This window comes from Pagrus pagrus (assembly GCF_965226575.1).
Source record: "Pagrus pagrus genome assembly, chromosome: 22".
Lineage (NCBI taxonomy): Eukaryota > Metazoa > Chordata > Actinopteri > Spariformes > Sparidae > Pagrus > Pagrus pagrus.
Window position 1 is genome coordinate 8,782,779 of NC_140204.1, and position 25,806 is coordinate 8,808,584.

The following is a 25,806-nucleotide window of genomic DNA, read 5'->3' on the forward strand; positions in this document are numbered from 1 at the left end:
GCCCTTTGCTTTGGCTCTAAAAATCCTCCTCCCTCTGTTGCTTTCTTTTCTCTCAGCGACTTTAAAACTCTGATCTGAATTTTTTTTTTAAACTTGTCTGTCGTTCAATTTTTTCCCCTCCCTCTCCGCCTGTTATCTAATTCTAGATTGAAAACATGTGGGTGCAGAGAGGAAGACCTGGAGGGCAAATACAACCAAGAATATGGCCCATTGTTTCCTATTCTTAGACTGATTGTCATCCAGATTTCTACTGTGCCTGTTTCTTCTACACCTCCCTCGTTCCCTGAGACGTATAAATGATTGAGGCCTAACACAGCAGCTACTTAAACACACACACACACACACACACACACACACACACACACACCTGCCAATGCATCTGTGAGTCGATCTGCTCTCCAACAATCACACAGACGGCTACATTCCTCTGTGAGTTTGGTGATTACATATTCAGTAAAAACGATGTATCAACCCCTAACCTTACACTTAAACGACGGGGACCACCTGCGTCAAATTGCACGATACACTGTGTAACAGTTGGAGATTTAACAGAGCAGTGAAAGGACAATTAGAAGACAAATGAATGTGTCATTGCACAGGCTGCTTGCAAGTGTTTCAACACGGCTGTCTGCGGGGGTGGATTGATTTTAAGCAACACGCTGAAGCAAAACACAATTAACGCATTGCTGCAATCTATCAATTCAGCAGGGGGTGCTTTCAGGAGAATTAAATCCTGAATTTGAGGGATTCCCCACATTAGGAGGAACTAATTGTATACAGCCAAAGCTATAGCCAAAGTTTCTGTAAATCTCTGTAAATCGTATCTCATCATCTCATTTAAAAATGTCTGATCCACTTTATTCTCTTCATTTCTTTGTGGCGTTTAAAACACAACAGCCTTACCTAAAAGAGTCTGACGCAGATTAGAACTGGACTATGAAGACATTACAAGAAAGATGATATGAAAGGTAAATGTTTGTGTTAAAGAGAAAGTGAGACTATATTAAATACTGTTTCATTGCAACAGCTTCTATACATGTATACGCAGCATTAATATGTGCATGGACATGCCTGCTTCTGCATCTAAAATTATCTCTTTTATGCTTAATGTTTAATATAAAAACACAAGAGGGCTACTTTTGCTTATCTAAAAAGACGTTTTTGTGCAACCATAAACCCCAACGTGATAAATAGGCAGTAGTAAGGAACAAAAGGGTAAAAGCCGGAGCACTCTGGCAACAGATGAAACAGACTTTTTTTTAGTTCCTCAAATTGATGTGTATGAAACAGAAAAGCAATAAGAGCCACAGAGACAAGGCAGTTAGTTTGAAAACTGACAGCAGCATTTTCAGTACATGAAGAGAAAGAAATGGATGCATGAGATGTGATTTACAGGAGGAAGCTGCAGGTGGAGAGTGAGATGTGGTGTGTCCAGCTACGAGTCAGGGGTTAGAGGTCCTGAACACACACACAAACACATCAGTGTGGACGAACGACCACCTCTACTGCACTCTACTGGGTTTGGTGATAGTGATCTGCCCTGTGGACAGCTTACACTGCGTTAAGTGAGCAGGCTGCTTATTTAACTTTCACCCATTACTCAGCAGCGACCTCAGGCCAAGTGGCCCTGATTTGGAGGAGACGCTGACAGGTAAAGGAGACGAGGACAAGAGGAAGATAAACTAGAAGGAACTCTAGATCATCAGGAAGATTAGCTGTGCAGCCAGACCATTGTCCGGGCTGACACAACACTGCGTTGATAGGTCTGGCTATGCAAGACTATTTTACACAACAGATTTTTACCAATACAGCTCTCCAAACGCTCATAAATGCACACTAGCGGTTCACATTACAAGCATTCTGGGCTGATTCATCTTCTTCTCTTGAAGTCTATGGGTAAACTAGCCCAGGATCTTCCCTTCCTCGAAATCTGGCAAACTCATGAGGCTTTCCAGATGATTTCAGACTAAAACATCACTGCTCTATATATATATATAAAAGATAAAAGATAAAATGAGAAGAAATGAGTGAACTGTCAAGTGAAAACAAGTTGGAGGCTGTTTGTCCTACCTGTGCACTCGTGCTGCAGACCCTTGCCGTAGTGTCCCTTCTCACAGATGCAGTCGTACTGTCCGGTGTGCGTGCCGCACTTACAGCTGGCCATCAGGTCGCAGCAATCCTTGCCTGCATCACACAGAGAGGAGCAGCGCGACAGATCTTCCTGGATGTAGCTGCCTGTAGGGAGGTCTGGAGGTGGATAACAAACACAGATAAGTGCAGGTTGCAGTTGTTTTGGATTACACCACCTAGCCATCAGATCGTATAAACTGTTCAGTTGCTAAGTGTATAAACAAGCAGTCTTAAAGGGTAAAAACTCCAGCAGCACCTGACATTAAAGTCATTTTTAATACTAGAGCTGGCATATTGAACGTTTCAAATATGTTCTCTAAACTTCATGATGATGTAATAAAAACACAAATTTACATTTTAAACCCTCAATCAAACAAGCTTTATTTCAGTCTTTAATTTGAGACTCTGAATTCTCTGCCCAATCTCACTGTGCATATCTAAACAGTGTGTTATTACAGTATATTGGCAGGTTCTGCCCAGTATGTCATTGAGACGGGCTACAGGCTGAATTAAACAAAGGTTTTCCACAGACTTCTGACAAATCAGAGAACAAAGTGAACCAACACCTTAACCACAGGACTGCATAAAAAAAAAACGTGCCCACAAGCCACACGTGTACAACTGACTAAGCAAACAGCCATCTTCTCCTCCCAGTATAAAAATTACTCCAAATACACAGTAGTCACGAACAAAAGCCCATAAATCAGAGCCCAGACATTTTGCAAAATAAATGGATTGGGACTTAGGTTACCAGGAATTGAGATCTGACTTTAATACTGGGTGACAATGAAACTGTTTTCGTCTTCTTGATAGAGAAGGAGGGCGTAAGTAGAAGAATAAGAGAAACGTCCCTGGTGTATTTCTTTGATTTGATTCATGGCCAGTGAGAGTAGCTCAACATGTGGCCCAATGTTTGAAAACCTGAGTGTGCTTTGAGGCGTTGGGCAGACTTCAAGACAGGCGGACCGGAGGCTGAGCTGATAGTACGGTGTGTGTTGGCTTTCCTCTCACTGCCTTATCCTCTCGCTGTCTCACTGATCTCTACTTTTGCACCTACTGTCTGGGATTTCAGACACCATGTGTGTGAGAGTGCATAAACACAGTCTGTGAGTGTAAGTTGAATGATTTATAGCTGTCTACACATATGATATTTTAAGTTTTAAAGCCATGACTGAATCCTTCTTTTCACCAAATTGTGGGAAGCTCCCCTCAAGTGTGGGAAAAAGGCCGTACTCTGTCCACTCTGAGTGGAAGTGAGGCCTTATGGCTGTTGGCCGTACATAACAGAAGAGACTGTGAAATTTCCGTTGTCAGATACTCTTTGAATTATAATTGGCTTCCTTTTAAGTAAACACTGAATTTTAACGGGGTCAAAACCTTCAGTTATGAAATACTGCAACAGGTCAAATGGTGATGATGGGAGCGCTGAGGCTTCAAAGAGACAAAGAGTAGCCGCGGTAGCTTCAACTTCAGTTTACCAAAAACACAGGGATTGATGTGCCATCAAAATGGGTAAAATGGGAATGGGGTTCGATGTAATAAGTCAAGTAAAAAAGATCTAAAACTGCTGGACAATAAAGTGCTTTGGTTGCTCCTCTACCGTCAGAATAAATCAGCTCAAGTAAACCCTCTGTCCATACCTTCATGCAGTGCACGACGAGCCAGGGCCTCAAACTCAGCAAAGTTGTGCACCAGGTAGCAGTGCTGGTCCTTGGGCTGCGAGGCCATGTCGTGAAGCTCCCTGATGTTACCCTGCCAGATGCCCAAGGTGAAGATCTCAACACCGCGTTCCCTCAGAGCTGCCGCCACCGGCCGAGGGTCCCCGCCGTTAGAGTAGCCATCGGTGATCAGGAAAATGACCTTGGTGGCGTTAGCGCGGGAGTGACGGAGGATTTGCTGTTCGAGAAAAACACATTTATATTTAACACATTTATTTAGCAAATATTGTCATTTTTACATTAAATAAGGGGATTAGCCAATATGTCCAACTATTCCTATAAAACAATGAAAGAAAAAGGAAAGAAGAAACATGTTTACATTGCATTTTCAAGGAACTAGAAACATTAAGGTGATAAGCAAGACAAAATTGTGTCCGTGTTAGTGTAGTCATGCTGGTACTGTTTTGCAAAGGCTGACCATTCAAATACACACATCACATCGCTCTGCCTGCCAGCGTGCTGCCAACACAGCTCCAGCTTTAGTGACATGACTAAATTGAATAACGAAGAACGTCACACACAACCACTAAAAACAGCCCTCAATTCTAGGGTTCCTCAAAACTCTGCATCGGCAAGACAGGCAACGAGGACACGGTGGGGAGGAGGGACAAAAAAGAAGGAGAGAGCTCTACAATTGTAATTATTTCTCCTACAGACTACGCAGCTGGTTGCCAGTGGTCTGAAACCACCAGAGAACACTGGGCAACGCAGACCGGGCTGCTGTGTCCGCCCCAGACACCGGCTACAGTTCCCAAACTAACTTTAGCCACCGTTTACAATCCACCACATACAATTAGACCGGACATTAAAGTCAGAGAAACATATCTTTATTTTCTCTGGAGTAAAGAAAAAAAAAAAAAACCTCAACAGGACCATCTGCTAGCTTTGCTGCTGAGGCCAAGCTGACAGAGTCTCGGTTTGTTGAAAGGGTGTTTTAAATTAGGTCAAGAGGTTATGTGGATAAAACACAGTGAACAATGGATGAAGAGAACATGAAAGTGGAGCAAGGAGGTGAAGAGAAAATAAAAGAAATTAAAAAAGCGGAGGAGCCAAGATGAAGTCAGTAGGACAGATATCCACTTACTTACTGAAAGCTATAAAGGTCATGGGTATATCACAAAGAATAGAAGGGAAACAAAGGCTGTGTGTTAGGTGGTGGTGGAGGTGGAGGATTTTTCTGTATTTCATAACAGGGGCGTAATACCAACACATGACAGACACGCAAGGGTGTGACCACCGAACAGGAGAGAAAGCTCTGGTCTTTATTGTCTAATTGGCTAAACTTCTAGCGGCTCTGGCAGGAGCGGCGTAATTACAGAGCCTGTGAAGCGAGGGAGTGAGGGAGGAGAAGAGAAGGAGGACGGAGAGAGAATAGAGGCGAGAGAGAGCCTGGTTTCTCTGATCCTCAAAGCTGCGGGGCTGCTTGCTGCCCTGGTTCCCAGCCCTGGGGAGGTCCGCTACGGCTGCCCCCGGCTGTCAGTGCACCCTGTCAGGGTGCTGCATTAAGGAAGGAGGAGTCCACCATGGTCCTCCATTGCTCCTCGTAGCTGTCAGCACGAGGGATGTGCCCAATTAGTTGACCGTCGCTAGTCGGCAACAGAAATTCTAGTTGGTTGAATTGATTATTTTATTACTGTACACATTTATAACATTCTGACATATTTTGCACTGAAATTTCATGTCTGCCTATAATGTTGCTTCATTAAAAAAACAGCATCCGTTACTCATCCTAACAACAGCAGGTAAGTGTTGCGTCTAAGATGTATTTACATATTTGCTATGTGATGGCGTTCACCCAATTAAAATCCTGTTGTAATAATGAGGGAAGACTTTTTTCTTACTTGCAGACCAGTCGTCCAGTCCAAGTTCTGTTAGGAACATCCCTCGTCAGCACAGCAATATTTGTGTCTGTGTGAACATTTAAGGTCTTTTCACGACCTCACAAATCAACGTGTGCACCCTCGCTGGTTTTCCTCGCAGTCTCTTCTTCGTGTGTTAATATTGCATGTGTGAGTGTTTCGGGGTGTTTTTAGGTCTTTTATTAGGCGTCTGCTCAAAGTGCTTCTGCGCCGCAGCGGTTTCTGCGTTAGCCATGAGTCAGTGGCTGGTGTTAGCGACTGTGGAGATTGCCACCAAACGGAGCATACGCATGCATACCCACTAATAATACCCTCCCGAATAGCCTCCACATACTTTAGGTCAGAGTACTAACATAAAGGCAACCACAGGAGCCAGTGTGTGGGAAGGGGCTGCCCTTTAGTGTAACTCTACATGCACCTTATTGTTCAAGATATATAGTACCCAAAACAGCATATAATGATGTACACACAGTATAGAACAAATAAAAACAGTCACACAGCAGGAAAGTAGTTCGTTTGTGAGTAATTCTGTACAAAATGTATATAAGAAGGTTAGAAAGGAGGCTCTTGAATGATTGATGGTAGAAGCATGATACATTTTATCCACATTACAGCTGTTTTTCACTCATGAAAACACACTTTCTCTGATCATTACAGCACAAGTCGTCGGTAAGAAGAGAGGGATAAGGAAAGGGATTACATAAAAAGGGGAATTCAGCTTCAAAGGTTAACTAAGCCAACATGCTGTAAAAATAATGGCAACTGCAAGTCTGCAAGTCATTCAATTACTAGCATAACTTCTTAAAATGTTAATCTTCCTTGAACCGAGTAAGAAAGGTACATAAAACAATGGATAACAGCCTGAAATATGTACAGTAATTGATCAAAATAACTGCAGTATTAAAACAAGAAAGACATTGATCTGCATTGCAAGTAAAAATAGAGACAAGACCTAAAGACCTACTTAAGCTATCGTGATATATGTGATTCTGCGCATAGATCTGCACACACCTTGGGCAGCTGTACTGTATGTCAGCTCGAGGCCCCTTTACGCTGTACATCCCATGCATTTCTTCAATTACACACTTGGCCAACGCTTCAATGGCGGCGTTGGTCCAAAGAGAAGATAGTAAGCCGGCAGCAATGGGACAGTTTAAGTGTGTCTGGTTTGGAGCCGATGATATCTGTCAAGGCAGCGGTGATAGCGCAGGGACCAACAGGCCTGGAGGGATTAGTGGTAAGAGGAGCGGATCTATCTCCGCTCCAAAACGCCTCGGACTTTGGCAGGAAGCAACGGAGAGAGAGAGGAAGAGATGAGCACTCTATATGTGAGGCTGGTGACTGTTTTTTTGTTTTTTTTTGTACAGTTGAATTACGTTCACACACACATATGCAGGACTAATAAGGAATATGTAAGAGCTTCACAAATCTGGGTATGTAACAAAGTTGGAAAATTAAATTTGAACATGAACTGGTGATCAAAATCCAGCCATATGTGCGATACCCTTCTCAAACTCAATCCACTGATGAACTACCAATATAAATATCCCATTTACATAAAAACCTTCATCCACTGATGAAAATCTGACGGACTCTCCATTTCCAAACAGATGCTTGTATGATTAGAACTTCAAAAGCAGGCACCTCGTTGCATTTGGCAGAAGACACTAGGAAACCTTTCCACACCTTGAGGGGCTGACGATGGTGCCAAGTTACCCCAGCTGTTAATCAAAGGCTTATATATGCATGGCAGCTATTCTGAATGTTAAATGAGGACCCCCCCGAATCCCCACCACACTGCTGGCCTCCCGTCAGCCCCTCCTGTGACTTTGATCAGAGCCCGAAACCACCTGGCTTGGAGCAAAGCGGGATAATGATTAGCTTCTTTCTCCATTTCCAATTGCAGGTACCATATGAAGACAAAGTAACACCACAGTATAACGTTAAGCAATACAACAACACAAAACCTCTGCTTTAACTAACAAAAATTCAATACAATAACTTAGCCACTGTCTTGCGCCATAATTAGATAAGCTTGTGCAATGTGTCCAGCACTGACAAAAGTCAAAGATGGTTACCATACCGAGTACACCATACAGTATGACCACACAGTTTATTCCTCCACACTAAAACACTAAACCCCATAAAAAGAAACCTGCATGTGAGTGATCCCAAAGCGTCAGTATTTGACAGGTCGTATGCAGATGAACAAATGAAACAATGCAGTCGTAGACACCGTCTCTGAACTTCAACTCCATTCAAGCTCCTCAAGTTGCTAATCAGACTGTAAACAATGATCGACACACAGAAGAGGAAATCTTGGTCTGAACATCCGTTAATCAGATATCTGCTGGCTACACCAGAAGCCCCAAAACATTGGCAGTTGCCTCCAGAGGCTATGGGTCAATGAGTTCTGAGACTGACTCCCCTTTCGGCCCGACCAATAATCTGATTTCAATTTATCATGGTTTTCCAAAGTTCCATTCAAATCAAGAGTCAGCTTTACTCCAGTCCAGACGCTGCTGGTAATGCACCTGGAGCTGTTTGCTTCCTGCCAATAACATTAGAAAAAGAATAATGATCACTTTTATAGTTTACAACCATAGTTACAACGGTAATAAATAGACTCAGCCGTCCAAAAACTAATACATACTGTACATATGAATGAAGCGCATTTATGGACTATGAGCTGCTCCCTCGTGCAAACACATCAATGCTCTCTCACCCACGCAGATTGCTCAGTGTTTTAACTGATAAGGGATCAGATAAAGGTAACAACAGCTGAGTGTGTCCTCTGTGTGATCGCACTTGTAAAAAAGTTGCTACTTTTTCCTTTCACTTTAACAAGAGGAAGAATGAAGGCTATATTTGGTTGATAAACTCTAATACTGAATGTCTAACGGGGCGCTTTTGGAATCGGATATGGAATTTGAGTGTCATTTTACTTTAAATGGCCCTCGTGGAAAAATAAAAAATGGTAAAACCCTCGAACAGCTCGTCATGATGCATGCTGTTCTGCTAGTTTTCAGTCATCACATCCACTTGAAGCTGTTTCTTTTCGTGTCACTGATGGAGAATGAAGAGCACACCACAGCGTGAAGGAAGAGTCTGCTCATTATTCTCTTAAATGGTTTTCCTCTGGCTTGCGATCCACCGTCTAACAACACGAAAACTTCACTTGTAAGCATTCCTGAGTGGATTAGAAGAAAAAAAGCCAACTGCATCCGTTCGGAACGCTGTCTCCCCATCGCTCGGAAGTGAGAGCGCTTGTTTTGACAGGCTATCTTCTCTTGGCCTGGGTGGTAAGAACAACAACAATAACTCTGCAGGGGCCCAACAGAACAACATGCACACACGCACACACAATTACAGACGCTAGACTCAACTTTGGTATTATTGAGCAACATCTCACAGGACACATACTCTGGATACTCCAGATAAACTAGGTCACTTGTGAAAGATCATTTGTTTCCTGTTCGAAGCAGTGATATATGGCGACCTTTTGTGCCACAAACATCTTGTTTTTGTTCCTCGTGTGTTACCGTAAGAGCACAATTTTCATTATTTAGTCTGATGCTTCTGATTGGATCTCATTTTAAGGCCAGATAAATGAGATGTTTTAACTTGAAGGCACATGCATTTTCTTGAACTGGTTTGTTTTCGAGCCATGATTCAATTTGCTTCACACTTTTTATATATTGTACAATGTTTAATGCTACATGATCTCTGTTTCACTAACTTTAACTTTCCGTTCTCTTGTTTTGCTCAGTGGATAGCGACGAGACTGACACAGTAGGGGTAAGAAGATTGGTTTTCCACAAGGGCCACCCAGGATGCTAAGGGCCATATATGCATGTTTAAGCCATTGTACTGTAAATGATGTTTACTTAACGTTGGGTATGTCTTGAAGTTCTTAAATCAAGTTTTGAGAGTCATTTCCTATCTCCAGCTTTTCAGTTAAAGCTCATTACAGTGTGGTATGTAAATCAACTTGTGGAGACTTGAAACCTGCCTCAGATACAGAAGAGAGTCCATCTCATAAATGTCATGTCAATTTTTTTTGGCAACATAGGATATGCTTACCTGCTAAAGCAAGTTTAAAAAACTCTCATGGGTTGGCTGCCAAAAAAGCATTGCCTTCAGAGGTAATCCTCGCAAATCAAGCCTGTACAGTAGTGTTTTGTGTTAAAAAGGTGGATGTTGAAAAGATGTTTTAAACACTGCACTGTGACAAGAGGCTAAAATTTCTTGTCTGAATAATAAAGATGGAGAATTGTTGCCTGTGATGTTAAATCTAAAAAATCTATTGTATGCTTTGGGAGATGGTGTGCACTAAAGTTACACAATCTACTTTTAATGGACAAAAACATGCAAAACCACAAATCTTAAAGTTTCCATGGTAAGTTATTTGTCTACCAGCACAGTAAAGACAGCTGAATCCACTGCGCTGCTGCACAGCTATTTCTCGACAGTCATATGTGGCAAATAAAGTGACATCCATACCAGCAAGGCACTCTGTCAGGATGATACTCTGCAGAGATGTCAGTAGAAATAATAAACCAGACAGTGGAGACAGTGTCTGCGTCCTGTTTCTGTCCTTCATCAACAGTGTGGGATGACTACATGAGCTGGAAACATACTGGAACTGACACTACAACAGTTACTTGCAAGTGTTGCTTCCATGTAGTATTTTGTCATGTCTTAAGATGAGTAAAAACTTGGCTCTACCAGTGTGGGATGGGTGAGCATTTACAGGCACATGTACTGTGCTAACCTGACGTGCCAGATGGTTTCTTTCACAAAACAATCTGGAAAGGCACTGCTAGCAACTGTTTGGAAAAGGGCAGTGACTTTCAAAAACATCTGGTAGGTTATTGGACAAACATCTGTCCATCATCAACTATCACGAGATAACTTAAACCAATCAGATCACAGTATGAAAGCGCTAGCGTATAGGTCTTAGACATCTCATCACATCAATCAACCCCACATGGTGTCCCATCTCAGATATCTTTGTATCGGTGCTTTAGAAGCAGTACTTAAAGAGCAGGATAATATTTTGAGAGACGATCACTCATCAATCATTGAGCTTAAAGTGGAGGCTCCCAAAACCACAGCAGTTGTTTTTGAAGATAGACTACACATATGATTGTTAACCTTTCTGGGGTATAATTGGCAGAATTTTAGGGATGGAAAACTATTCCTAGAACAGGAGAGCAATTACAGGAAAATGCTCCCAATTTGGCAACCACTGATTTACTTACTTACCACTACCTAATGATTTTAAAGTCTTCACTAAAGTCTGCCTGTGTAATGCAGATTTGTAAGCAGGCCCAAAGTGAGCCCAGTTTGACGGAGAACTGCAACGACATCCAAAGTGTTGGAGAAGAGAGTGCGGACAGTCAGTTAATTGCCAGACACGGTGGGCAGGACCGGCTGTGTGTGTTAGCCTGACGGTTTCTGTCACAACACCATTCATCAAACTCAACAACTCAACCAGGAAGGACGAGAGGAGGAGAGACACGGAGAGAAAGAGAGAAGCTAATTCCACAATGTGATGCCAAGGGGAAAGGCTATCTTGGCTGGCAAATGAGAAACTCATTCAATTATCCCCTCGCCGGTTCGGTGTTGGCGGAACGAAGCGCTGAGAGAAACATTTTAGGCACTGACCGTGTTCCAATCGGACACGGCATTATGGGTAATTGGACAGGGAAAGCTGGTTTGATTGAGTGAGAGGAAGAATGACAGAGAGCAGTTACAGTCTGAGTGCCAGTTGGACGACGGTGGGGTCCGACGGGCTTGGCAAGCTGCCTCACGTCATGTATCGTGGGTTATTTATATTTATTACACTTTGTTTTCTATATTTACGGCATGTGTTTGACATTTTAAATAATTAAGTGATATGTTTTGCTATACTCATTATGTCTATATATGGCAAATTTGGAAGGTATACACAGTATCAGTGAAGTATGTCTGTATGTCTTATTCATAGAGGTTTTACTATTCAACATCTGACCTCGTTTTATTTTGTTGCCACTGACAATTTGAATGGACCTATGGTCACGTGGTCTACACAACATGTCATATGCCCCTCTAGTGTAGATAGGGCACCATAGAGATGCCAGAGTTACAACTTCAAATTTCTAACTGCTATTGCTGCAGAAGTAGGCCAATACAAAAGATTCCCCTTAAATCTTACATCTGCATTTGATTCTCATGCCTCGTCAATCTGGAATCTCCAGGAGCGTTTCTTTGATTTAGTGGTGTGATTCATTTTCTGGTGTACTTGTTTCTTCTTCAGTTAGTCACTTTTGGATGTTTTGCAGGATGCCTGAAGCGACCAGAAAGCTAAAGTGAAAACACTCTTGCTTTCAGATTTAACCAGAAGTAGGTGGTGGGAGTCACAGTACAGGAATAGTTTTCCTTATTAGGAGTTTTCGGACCAGAGGAACTTTTTCATAGTTCTCAGAACAGTTGGAGGTGCCCCCCACCTCTTTTTTAAAAATTGTGACCACATTGCAAGAACTGGGAAAAGTCATGAGTGCTGTAAGTTTACAGTGATTGGTCCAAACGTAACAGCACATTGATCAGTTGAACACCTGAGCCAAAGCACAACTGGCAACCGCCATTTTTTTAAAAACCTGTGTCAAACATTGGCCATTTAAATAACAGCTCATAATGCCAGCCATAAAAAATAAGACAAAACGCGGAAAAATAGGCCGACAGTGAAGTCCAGGCTTTATTGAGTGTATATTCGATGTGACATTGCTAAACCAACTGCTGGACGGCTTACTTTTACTTCAGAGTTCATTTTTGGCGGTGTAAATGCAAACACAAAAAAAATAGCTCAATCAATCCTCTCCTCTGATGGAACCATTAATGACTGGTCAGCATGTATAAAGGAAAACCTGATACTTTACGTGGATAATCTTCGACAGCTGGAAAATGTTCTGCTGCTAAACTGTGTTAAGGCTCTGTTGAAAACTATGTGCATGTGACACAAAAGTCCATTTTCAACAAGATTACGTTGAAAGAGTGGAAGAAATCCCACGAGTTATGTAATAATTGTGACATTCATGAGATCATTGCCTCACTACCCGAGCACGGAACGAGCAGCCACAGCATCATCACTAAGGCCGAGCTTTGATTTTGAAATAAACAAAGGCAACAGTGTGGTGAAGCGCGATGCTTTTCTTGACTCCAGACTGGCGTGTTGAAAGTGCTTATACGCAGGGAATGATTTGGGGACTGTCGCTGGCTTTAAGCATCCATGAAAATGTATCCCATCTCGTCCAGACTTAGCTCAGACCACACTGTGGATAGAGACGCAGCATTTTCCTTTGTTGTGTTCACTGTTGTTGCTGTAGCTGCGTTTCTTCCTCATGTTCATTTCTGTTTCCTCTCCTGAGGGGTTTGTTTGTCTTGGCACCAGCTACAGGTGGAGATTTCCTCTAATAGAGCAGGGAATTGGAGAGACTTCAGTGTTTGTAGCACTGATACATAGAGAGATTTCAATTTATTGATTCTCCTGTTTGTTGTGGACGCGGCCCTCGTTGGTAGGATAAATTATATTAGACCTTATAACATCAAGAGGAAGCTCAACCTGGGAGGTATTTAATCATATAGACTCGACTTGAATTGCCAGGGATTTCAAAACCTCACCATAAATCAAGAGAAATGTGGAACAGGCGATGATGCTGCTCACGCTTGTGCTCCAAGAAAACTAAAACACTAATACAAATATGCTGTTGCTCGGAAACACCTGCTTTTGGTGTTTGGATACCCAGAATCCAAATGGATTATATTTTACGCTCTTGTACTCTGCTTTGAAAATTAGTTGGTTGATCCATATCAGTTCCTGAGAGAGTTGGTTTCATTCCAGCACGCAACATTTCAAACATGAACTGATTAAAGTTGAAACGAGTGCATATTTTGCCTCTTTATTTGGGTAACTACTCGGAACAGGGTTTCTTACTGGGGCTGAAAACACAACTCACAGCTCCAGAAACTAAAATCTTGCACAACCAGACCTGGAGAATCACATAAAAAAGCACACAAAGACATCAGCTTGTTGTCATTTGTGGGTTCCTATACATGTATCAATTACCTACTTACTGTATAGTAATTAAGACAAACAGAGACATACAGTCAGACAAACACGTACACACGCACTCACCAAAGAAAACAACCCAATGGAATCTGGCACTCTCAAACTATAACCTCAACATAGCAAGTGGTTTACTAATAGACCTACACGCCTTAGCCCATAAAAACATGTTATTTAGTTTGCCACTACTGCCTCTTGAAATAGTTTTGGTTTCTCCAGGTGCCAATGTATGACGCTTTTGGTAAATCCTAATCTAAAGATGCCAAAGTAAATCCATATGCTTAGAGAATTTGTGTGATTTGTGTCTTTAATCACAAAGTTGTGGCCTTTTTTCTTCAGCACGGGGCAGCAATTCAAAAGTAAGTGATTAAACTGTAGCGACAGGGTGAAAACTTTAAGTACACTCATCGACACAGTTTATTGCTTTATTATTAGATTTTGTTAGCAGTACCCTTGACACAGGCCAAAAATGTTGAAGGATGAGGTTATGTTTCAAAAGTTTTATTCACATCATTTTTTGTCTCGTTCGCCATCTTCCTTCCTCACTGCCTAAAATCTGTTTCATCGGAAGTTACATCGGCAAATGATCAAAAGAAAAACACCCACATTTTAATGCAGAAATGCTTCATATTATACCTTTAAAACCAATTTAATGGATCCTTGAGCAAAAATGTTTATGTTGATGTAAAGTTTATTCGTGACCTTGGAAACAGCAGTTGGAAAAACAATATACTAGCTATTCTGCAGCCTTCAATCATATCATACAATTGTGTTTTTCTTTTTTTTGTTGGCGACTATGCGAGCACCTTAAAGTGCCCAAAATAAATACAAATTTGAACACCGACGTCTCCATTTGAACTGAAGTAAATTCCATTAACTAAAGATCACTGAAGTGTTCGAAAGGCCCTAGAACTGCTTCTAAATGTTCTTTGTGGTTTGGTGGTGAGATTGTTTTTTTTATGTCAACGACTGTTTCCAAGGACAAGAATCAACTTTCAATCCCAAATTTTGAGTTAACGTGGCAGAGGACTCCTCAATGTGCTCAGAAAAATTCAACCATTTCCGAAGCACTACATTTCCACAATAACTTGGTAACCCCAGATGCTGAGCGAGATCGTGTTGACTCTCAAAAATCAATATCGGAATCAAATCCAGTGGTGGTCTATTGAATATAGTTTCATATGTGCGAGACAACCATGGTTTCCACAGCACGGTGGCCTAGTGGAAACACACTTTTCCAGTAGGATCAAGAATCCACTGTTTTCTAATGATATTCATAGTCGATCATGGCATTTCGGTGCAGGCCACTAAAGCTGCTGACAGTCAGTTCCTGTCCTTGCTGACGCCTCACTGACCTCTGACCCTGCCGACAGAGTACGTTTCTTCAAAGCCTCCTCATCGCTCCTTTCTGAATTTCCCTCTGTACCTCTCCACCTCAACCCCCCTACCCCCTCGGCTTTCATTTATCGCTTTCACACACACACACACACACACAAGGCCGGTGTCAGCAGCACCTATCAATCGCTGAGCAGTATTTTAAGTAAGAGGGATTCTGTGTATAGGTGTGTGCGTGCTTGTGTGAATGCACACTCAGTGGAAAGAACACAGTGTGAGGTTAGGAGAGCGAGCATGATGTGTGTAGGAAAGTGTGTGTTCACAACCATGTGTGTGTAGGTGTGTGCATCTGACCGACCAAAGAGACATTTTATTTTAGCATCCAGCAGTGAAGCTAATTTTAGCAATTTTTGGCAATGTTGCATAAACTAAAATGTCAATTTGAAGCATTTCAGCGATTAAACACGCTATGCAAAGTGTCACGTAGGTGACAGTGATTCACTATTACACTAACTACCAATCAAAAGATAGAAAAAGTAATAATCCATCAATGCATCACTGACCTTTTTCACAGTAGATAGTATGACATGTCATATCATGCAAAAAAGGTGTAATAGAGATAAAGAAGTGTAAGTGTCGTCAGGAAAATTGTTAAAATTGTCCAAAAAGTCACAGATCTATACTGGTTTCATGCTTCTGAATATTTATCCACATTTTTTCAGTGATTGAAATAGATCTAATGTTATGATCACTGGCGGTTTTTCCCACGGTTATAAAACAACCAACATAATAAGAGCTTTGTAGGTGTGATCCTGGACCAGAGCCACAATTTTGTTTCCAGACAAAAATGGTGAAAACCATGAATAAAGTTAATGCAGCTCTCCTTCAGTGACTCATAAAGCGCCAACATATTTCTTTGATCAACATGACAAACATTAACTGCTTCTCGCAACCACTACCATAGAATAGGTCGCATTGTCTGTGCACAGAAAGATGGAGGTATGAGAGAGTGTAGCCGTGATTCATGTTTGCCCAACGGTGGCTGAAGTGGTGAAATCCTCCCTTATAAGTGAACAGCAGCTCCAAGAGACTCCCCACTTTGCAGATCTGATTTTTATGACAGGACTTACACTCTTCCTCTCTGCAGCCATTAAATTAAAACCCTCATCTCAGGGGAACAATTAACTGCAGGGGTGACGCGCAAAAAATGACACAGTGACGGATGCGTATGGGCCGATTTGGAAAGGTCTGAAATTACATTTGTGTCCGTCGGGGGCTTTACTGACATCTGTGTTTTACAGAGCCGGGAAGTGTAAAGATTGTCCTCCCCAGTCTCCTGTGCTGAGCTCCAATTACCCATATTTCTAAAAGGAGTAGTAAGTGTTGTAAGTAGCAAGAGAGTAATTTCTTTTGGGCCGCAGTTGAAAGACAAAGTGGTGTGTGGTAATTTCCCCTCTGGCAAGGTATCTGCCTCCTGATGTATGTACCGGGAGAAAACTGGAGAACAGGAATTAGAAATACCTTGAGAAATGACTAAAGAAACATTTGTGTGAAACATTTCGTCTTCCTCCTTCACCTTTTCGCACATTCACTCATCGCATAAGTCCATCTTTCTTAAGTACAGTGAAGACAAGGAAAGATGTCACAAATGATCCACAACCGCAGAGCTACAGTCAAGCGTCACTGACAATTTGGCAGAATGATTGTCCCTTGTGGCGTGGGGAAAGTGAACGATCTGGGTGTGTTTTCCATCTTCATACCAACAAACTATTGGTTCTTCGGTTTAGATATGCATCCAGGTGTCAGCACAAGGAATATGGAAACTTTATGTGTAAACTATTAACAAAAATTTGACTGAAAAATGTAAAAAATCTTTCGCACATCACGTTACAATTAACAAACGCCAACAAAAGCTGCAACTAACAACTATTTGATTGTTGATTTTGATTATTTTCTTGAGTAATCATTTAGTTGATTGGTCTATAACATCTCAGACAATCGTGGAAAATGTCAATGCTGTGTTTTTCCCAAAGACCAAGAAGATATCCACAAATGTCTTGTTTTGTCCACCACCAAAAGATATTCAGTTTACTGTCATAGAGGAACAAAGAACCAGAAGAGATTCAGGTTTAATCAAAATAGCTGACGATAAAGTTAATAGTTGATTACTAATTGATTAATCGCTGCAGCTCTAGAATAGTGGTGCATGAACATGTGCATTTTAGTTATGAAGAAATGATGTGTACTTTATACTACAGTCCTTTACACAAGATTTATCAGATCAGTTGTGAGAAATAACAGAAAACAATCGGCATTGGTAAAAGAACCTGGACAAAACTCTGACTGTGCATCAGGATCAGTGGATCAGTGCATCAATACACTCCATGTTGTTTGCACCGGCCTAAATCACATAATTTTCATCCTCTAATTCTTCCTCTAACTGGAGTTGCTGGTTTTGGCCGGAGCAGAGCCCAGTTATTTGACCGCAGCAGCCTTAGCTCAAGGCCAAGTGGGACACTCTCCACAGTGTCCAAACCAGCACAAACTGTGTACACTGACATAGCAAACCCCTCGAGGCAGGAAAGTTAGGGGTGACGCAGAGGAAGAAGCAGATACAAACAGAAAGAAATAAAAGAGAGAGACAGATCACCTGGAAAACAGCAGTCAAAGAGACAGCGACTACAAAGTCAGCAGCTCCAGGAGCCAAATACTTTAATTTACAACCTTTCAACACAGTCTAGGATACCCAACCAAAGACTGATTTGGGGATATTTTCACATTAAGATTTCAGACAGACAGACAGGAAAACTGTTCAAGCAGTCTAAATTTCTATGCACACATAGAAAACCTACAAATGGATGCGCACATGCAAGCATTTCCAACAGATTTACATCCTCTGTATTCATTTCAAATCCATTCAAAGGCACTGACGGCTGCCAGCTCATTCAGGATGTATCCGACAGGCATCAGCTTGTCTAAACAAGGGCTTTTCAACACTTAGTTAAGCAAGCTAATGAAGACTATAAATGTATACGTGTGCCCTAAGTGCACTGAATTGGTAGAAATGAGCCGGTATTCCCCCGAAAACTGTTCCCAAAAAATCAACACTAGCACTTGTCTTGGCCATGAGATGGCAAGAAACCTGAACTTAGGTTTTCTAAATTTGTGTTGGACTCTAGATGTTCCTGACGGGGTGAAATTGCCAATATCCTACGATGAGATCAAAAGACGATGAGGAAGGATAAAGGTGGTTGAAGGACATAGCCTGGTCTTACACTGCCAAGTCCAGGGCTGCTGTAGGGAATACAGATTGAACCAGGATGTTTGGAGAGTTGTTGGAGGAAACCAGTGACCTTGGACTGGGCTATACAAAGTCTCTGCTGTTGAATGGAAGGGTTTTGTTCCTAATGAGATATCCAGCGTTTGGAAAATCTATTACAAAATGGTTCAGAACAAAAAGACTGAAACAGATTGAGGTGCTTTCTTAGAGATTGTACACCAGCGCTCGCTTGACTTGCTTGAAAAAATGGCACATTCAGAGTCAAGATAATCAGCATTTTAAAAACTTTTTAATTGCTTTTTTAATTACTTTAATTACTAAGATAAGAGACTGCAGCATTACTAGCAGGTGGGACTATTTCAAAGAGATCTTTGTACGCATCCAGTTTTCAGACAGGTGGCTCATATTTGGGCCATGATCAGTCTCTTTTAAGAAGAAGAAGAAGTAGAAGAAGAACATTTTTGACCTCTCTACACTAGTGAGCCGCTGATGGACCTGTAGCCATGACTCTTGAACTCAGCCGACCTCTAAGCCTTCATATCTCTGCCCTACCATGCTGTCTGTCAACACCTCGCCGCAGATATGTGACAGTCAGGGAATTCAAAGGGTTTGAAGTTATCGATACATGGTGACAGCTGCTGGAAAACAGTAGGATCAGTTGAAACCCAGCTGTCGACCATGTCTTCATAAAAACGGTAATTCCAGAAAAATGTAATCATCTGATGAGAAACAGGTCGACAATATGTTCAGGAAAATTCAAATTAGATCATGGTTGTGATTTCTGTTTCCTTTCATCCGAGGTCAGTTACATCAGGCCGGCATGCATGTTACGTTGTGTCTGTGTTTGTGTGAGATAATGGTGACTGAGGAGGCCTCGGGGTCCTTCCAGACGTTCAGAGGTCGGAAAGTAGGCCCCCGTTTCTGGAAAATATTCGGTATCCATTTCAGAGAGGAGGGCAGGGGTGAGCAGAGTGTGACGAGAGAAGGAACAGGAGCACACAGGACACTGTTAAGTAACAAAGGCAAATACTGTCTGTCTACAATTCGACATAGTTAGACAGAGTGCTGTTTAACCACTGTATAAGGCAGACTGTATGCTTCTTGAAGTCATGGATGGTGAGTTATGGAATCATTGACTGTTTGTTGGAAACTCAGAGACAAATCAAACGAGTTGATACGATGAACTTGTCTTGTCTTTACACATCCGGCAGTTACAGAGCAACGTTCATTCATTTGGAGCAGTCTTTCTGGTGAATTGGTGAATGCAAGTCCAATATTTACTCTTGTTTTAGCTCCGTTTTGTTCTCTTCCCATCACTATTTCCTTCTAATTACTTGTTTTGTTTGACTAATTTTCCTTAATCTAAGGTTATTTAATCTATCATCACAAAAAGACAAAAGCAGCAAACTGTCCGATTTGAAAAGAATGAATAATTATTTAAAATCAAAATGTTTTGGCTCGAATAGTCAAAGTTAAAAAAAACAAAGGCCACAGTTTATTCCCCCTTTCAAACAGAAGTAGTAATGATGACAATACGACTCCGTCAAAGCATTTTGTGAGGAAAAATGCCCTGGTAAAGAAAACTTGAGTTATGAAAGAAGAGTTTGGAGAATATTTCTGTCAGAATGATTCAGCATGAAGAGGCCCAGAGGAGCAGAACTTGAAACTAAAGCATTTCTTCCTCCGAATCCAAAAACGTACACTTAGACACACAGATACGCACACCGAAGCACAAACAGCCATGTTGAGTCTATTGTCTCCATCACCATGACAGTGTCTGAATAACTTTCCAACTGCACCCCGAGCACAGGCGCCAGGTAAGCATCCAGCGAAGTGTGTGCGAGGAGTGGAACTGTATATGCACTGTTTCAAAATTGGATAATTTTGAGGAAAAAAGACGCTCCTGTTTCAATATTTCATACTGTACATATTCAGGCCATGGGAGTAAAGCAGGTTGTGGGCCACTGTTGGAAATCAAGAGTCATATTAAGATATCTGCTTACAACAAAATTACATTTGAGATGTATCATCGTCCGTGTTTTAAAAGATTTGGGTCTCTCAGGAAGCACCTTCTTTCCAAAACCAATATACAATGTAATTAAGTCAAACCCTTTATATATTCAGGCTTTATATAACTAAACACTTAAGAAATAGTTGAGGAAGAAATAGAAATACAAGCAACAAATGGAAATTTGTGAGCTAAAAAGATGAGTCAAATACAGTAAATCTGGGTTAACCACACGATGATTATTGGGATAAGAAAGAAATGTTTTCTGCTACACAACATTATGTTTAATTGCAAGACTTTTCTAGAATGAATCCCTTTTCTTGTGAAACACTGGATCGACTCATTCCTTCAACTTTCTGAATATGTGCAAATTCAACAACTGGAGACGTCAACAAAATCCCTCGCAGGCTAATACATGCCATATTAAATTCATAACAAGGTGTCACATGTTGACGTTACAATGTTTTTAAGGCGACACAAGTTGAAACCATTGGTCCAGTTGGGCAGCATTAGTTTGAGACACTCCATTAGAGACAGAATAATATGATCGATTAAGCGTTAATATCATTTTTCAGGGAAAAATGGCAGACTATGCTGAATCTCAAATATGACGATTTCCGGCTTCGACATTTTGTGATTAATCGATTTACCTAGAAAGTAACGGGCAGATTAATCGATAATGAAAACAATCGTTAGTGGCAGCCTGAAACTCCATACATCATGTTTATGCTACCTTAAACTGCAAACTAACTAAAACAAAGTAAAACCACGCAAAAGAGACACCATCTGTGCCGAGTTTCAGCTTTAAAAGAAAAACTGAGATAATTTTCCTTCTACAGCACTCATGTGATTATTAAAAAAAGCTGCTGACAGAAACAGAACAGCTCTTCCCACCACTTATCTCATTTCTGGACAAAAAGCAATGAGCGTGACCTAAAAGCTTCACTTTACTGTCCTGATTAATCACGTTACAGATTAATGAGGTGCGACGATGACCCCGAGTCCACTGCAGAGTCAGAAATGTAAAGTCTGTTGTCTGGTGTCTGTGGATGTTCCTGTCTGGCCTCTGCCTTATCAGAGCTTTTCTGACTGTTAGGTGAGTCTTCTCCATCCTTCTGTCTCATCCAGTCCTGCCGGAGGACCTCTGATACTGAAGACTAGAAGGAGGCAGAAGGGGCTGAATAGAGGGAGACGCAGACAGACTGGGGTGGGGGGGATGATTAAGGGTGAGATGGCGGGAAGTGGCGGTTGCACGGACAGGAAACAGAGACTTTTCTTATCATCTTATCACGACTGAGTCCAGCCTCGGGGACCAGATCAAAGAGGTGCACCTTGCTTTCATTTGTTGCAGTGGGAAATTGTTTGCATCAGCTCTTTTGTCTTCCTTTTTTCTTTCGTGACTTGATCCTATTTTATGGAGGGTTGAAGGGGAAATAAGTTGGAGAAATAGTTGCTCCCCTTTCCTCTCCACGTAACCGCTCTACAGCGCCACTCCCCGCTTTCTTACAGTGAGAGTTGAGCTTGAATTTAGTGCTGCAGAGAATCCACTGACCTGTTTAAAGTTTGCCCTGTGACTCAGCCAAGCAAATAAAAAACAGTCTGTGAGAAAATATGTTTTTTAGCAATGAAAAGGATGAAAATCAGCTGCCGTAGACGACATTTTCCAGCCTTAAGGTGATGGATGGTGTTCATTTCCCACCTTAATTTGCTGCAATCTACATCTCATTACCGGTTATACAGAAATTCAGGCAAAGACTCAGACTTTAAAACTTCAACATCAAGTGTAGATGTGTGTGTGCCTGCAAGTGTGTCTGTGTGTGTGTACGTCAGACAGTCAAGAATGTGATTGATCTCTACAGTACGTCTCCACAGGCCAAATATAAGCAACCTACTCACGCCTCATTTAATCTAATAGACAATGTTTTGAAAAACAACACCGCATATTTTGGCTGTGGTGCGTCAAAGCTGACTACGTGACGTTCCCCCGCCTGACACTCTGCTGGGGAGGTCTGCGGCTCTGGAGGAGAGCGTGATGGAGAGGCATAAAAATGAGACGAGGGGCCTCACAAACCAAGGCCTTAATATTTGTTTCGCTTATTGTGGTCTGGCAAAGCTTGATAAAGATAGGCATCATCTGAAGTAGAGCTGAATGAAGTGTGACTGACAAGTGTTCTCCTTCTCCGAGCAATAAACTTGGAGGATTTGTACACTTCACAAAAATGTAGGCCTTCATTGAAGTTTTCTAACCAGAAAAACATGGTGGTTACACTCGAAAAAATCACCATCTTTCTCTTAAACTCCACCGTGTCCATGGTAGTCGACGTCCAAATCACTATTCGAATGCTTTGCTTTTCATTTTGTTTCGGGGGGGAGTTTTTTAAGAGAAAGGAGATGTGTGCGGCCACACCGAAAAAGAAGCAAACAACTGATAAAGAGCAGCAAATGGAGCTTTGAAGTATAATTAGTCTCAAAAACCGTCACATAAAACCAGGTGTGTACACATGACACAAACGCAAAGATGATTATCTGCAGGCATCCTTGCGAGGCAGCGTTTCTGCTCCATGTGCACAGGCAGACAGGAGACAGTGGCTGAGTCTCCCCTCCTGTCCTTGTCTCTCATTCGACTCATTTTATTTGAAAAGTAATGCCTACAAGTAAATTATGTCCAAAAGTTTGCATGTCCAACCTTTAAATACTCGTGGGTAATTCTCACTGACGCTTCGAAGCCAAAAAAATGGTATTCGACAGCCCTAGAATACAAACACATACATTCTCATGCATGCACGGACTAAAACACGACCTCTCTGACTTACCGTATATGATGACAACCATGTAAAGACATGCAGCTGGTCCATGAACTGTGAATCTGTGTGTGAATAATGAGCGTGAACCTGTATGTTTTGCTGGTACGTCGGGCGCATTAGGAGTCATTGGAACTTTTCACTGGGTAAGCAGAGGAAAATAACCCACCTGCTAGTCCAACTTATACAGATTTCAGTCCCAGAAACACACCGGCTGGCTGAGCAGAAAGCTCCCTTTATTAAGTGGCTAACGCCAGTAAACTACTGCGCAGTCTGTTTCGACCCAGATTCAGGCAGAGCCTAACCAGCAGTCAGGTAAAAACATTACTGTGAATAACCACCAGAAAGAGCCACATACTTTCTATCAATCCCTCCACCCGTTTTTTTCCCTCTTTCTCCCACTTTTTTCCTCTCATTCTTCCACCGCTCTCCCACTCCTCTACTCTCGTCATCTCTCTTCACACGCTGCCCATCTGTCTGTGTCTTATGCAACTCCGAAGGCAGACTGACACACTGAAGCCGCCAAGTCCAGTTTAGCGCTTGTGTTTGTTTGCCAGAGCCGGGACTACCAGCAGAGAGCGAGAAAGGGGTTTTTTATCTGGCAACACATGGCAACCCAGAGGCGAATCTTCAGCATGAAGACAAACGATGAGACAAAAAACAAGCGATGGCTGGGATTTTTAACTGGCTATTACAGATACAGTCATTTCTCTGCCTTGTATTTTTATAGCAAGACACTCGTATCCAAAGCAAGCTATAATAAACGCAACAATGGAAAAAGCCGTAATTCCTGGATCAACAAGATTACCAGCAACCAATAGAATAAAATGAAAGGCTTTGAGCCATACTGCCTCGAAGATATTTGGTCATGTAAAAGGCAAATGCATGGAAAATAAATTAAGCGAGAGCTAAAAAGAGCAGGAAAACGGATTGACTGTTTGAGGGCAGTTACAGTAAGTAGAGAGGAATGGAATATGATTCAGTCTGGAGAAGGTGATGTGAACTACTTCTGTCTCAGGTGGAGAACAGTGGTGGCTCCACAGGGGCCTGAAAACGTTTACTCAAAGTCATCAATCAGCTCCTTTGAATGGCAGTCATTAAAGTGCTGAGTGATCTCATCAGCTACAAGGTTTTCATGTCTGACTCTGAGTTTGAGGAGAGACAGATCCTGAGATGAGACACTGTGAATCATTATGACAAAGTGCTGCACTCTTAATAAACTCATAACGTCTGACATTTACCCTCATCTACATTACGTCGAACGCAGAGACACCGAGGGACGGTGCTGCTTTACATCAGTACAGAGACAGACGAGCTGGGTATCTGACCTCAATACTGAGGGGCAGATCTGCGTGTGTTTTTGTATTTTTCATTTGTATTTATTTTTACATTTTTGTTTTCAATTAAGTTTAGTTTATGCTAGTTTCCATTGTTGCTTTGCTTGTTTCAGTTTAGTGTTTATTAGTTTCAGTACAAGTTTTAGCTTTGTGGAGGCAGCTGACTCACAGTCATGTCTAAAGTCTAGAATAGGTTTTTTATTACAGTTCACTAAAAATATTTTTTCAGTAGTTTGTAGTTTTTAGTTTAGTTATAGTTAACTACAATAACCTTGATTGTAGGGCTGCAACAAAAGATTATTTTCCGATTGATTAATCTGCTGATTATTTTATATCTTAACGGAGTTATCAATGGGTATTAGGAAAAGTCAATTTTAAATTAAATTCAGAAAATAGTGAAAAATGTCCAAAGTAAAGTCTTTAAATGTCTTGTTCTGTCAGTCCAAACCAGAAGATATTCAGTTAAATATCATATAAAACTGATGCAAGCAGGAATTTTCCACATTTGAGAAGCTGAAAATAGCGTTTTCTGCCATTTTTGCAGGAAAATTACTTTTTATTATATAAATAGTTGGCAGTTATTTTTCTGTTGATCGACTGGTTGACTAATCTTTGCCACTCTTCTTGACTGGCACCAGTTTTTTAAAATGTCAAATGTCCAATCCCATCAGTCTGCTCTACTGTACCTGCGCTACTTTCCAACACCAACAAATCCGACACTTCAAGCAGCAACTGGTTACGCCAGAGTACAAGAAAGTATGCAGGATTTTAACTTTTCTCCCAGGGTGAGTGCCCCCTTATCCCATTGTCTATAATTAACTGCACCTCGCAGCTTTCTCTGACAGCTTGGCTTCTTCTTAAGAGACTTTTTTGACATTTGATGTGGTCGGACGAAGCATGTGACACCTTTAAGAAAGAGCTAGAGAACAGCTGAGTAACTCATTTGACTATAACCAGCCTACATTACCTCCTTTTTCAATCTTCACACATTAACTGTACATACTAGTTTAACGCGAAATACAAAAAATCAGACAGTCCCGAATCAGAAATCATTTTGAAACCTACACAGATTGATGCTCACTGTGTGATGTATGAGGTGAAAAGAGAGACAGACAGACAGCAGAGAGACAGAGATGAGGAGTGCTGGAGGAGCGCCCTGTCTCTACATGCACGCCCGGTGGAAAAATGTCTCTCTTAATGGATCCCAGCTTTCTGCAGCACTTAGAGCAGC

General features: G+C 41.6%; 1 protein-coding gene across 5 annotated transcripts in view; it reads right to left on the reverse strand.

The window, feature by feature from the left end:
* svep1 (sushi, von Willebrand factor type A, EGF and pentraxin domain containing 1) overlaps positions 1–25,806 on the reverse strand; it is a 91,521-nt gene that overhangs the window by 56,934 nt on the left and 8,781 nt on the right. For all 5 annotated transcript variants that reach the window (XM_084344790.1, XM_084344789.1, XM_084344791.1 and 2 more), the window contains 2 exons: positions 3,771–4,026; positions 2,071–2,247 (listed from right to left, as the gene is read on the reverse strand). In XM_084344790.1, the coding sequence (XP_084200916.1) occupies positions 2,071–2,247; positions 3,771–4,026 (433 nt within the window). The remainder of the gene's footprint in view (positions 1–2,070; positions 2,248–3,770; positions 4,027–25,806) is intronic.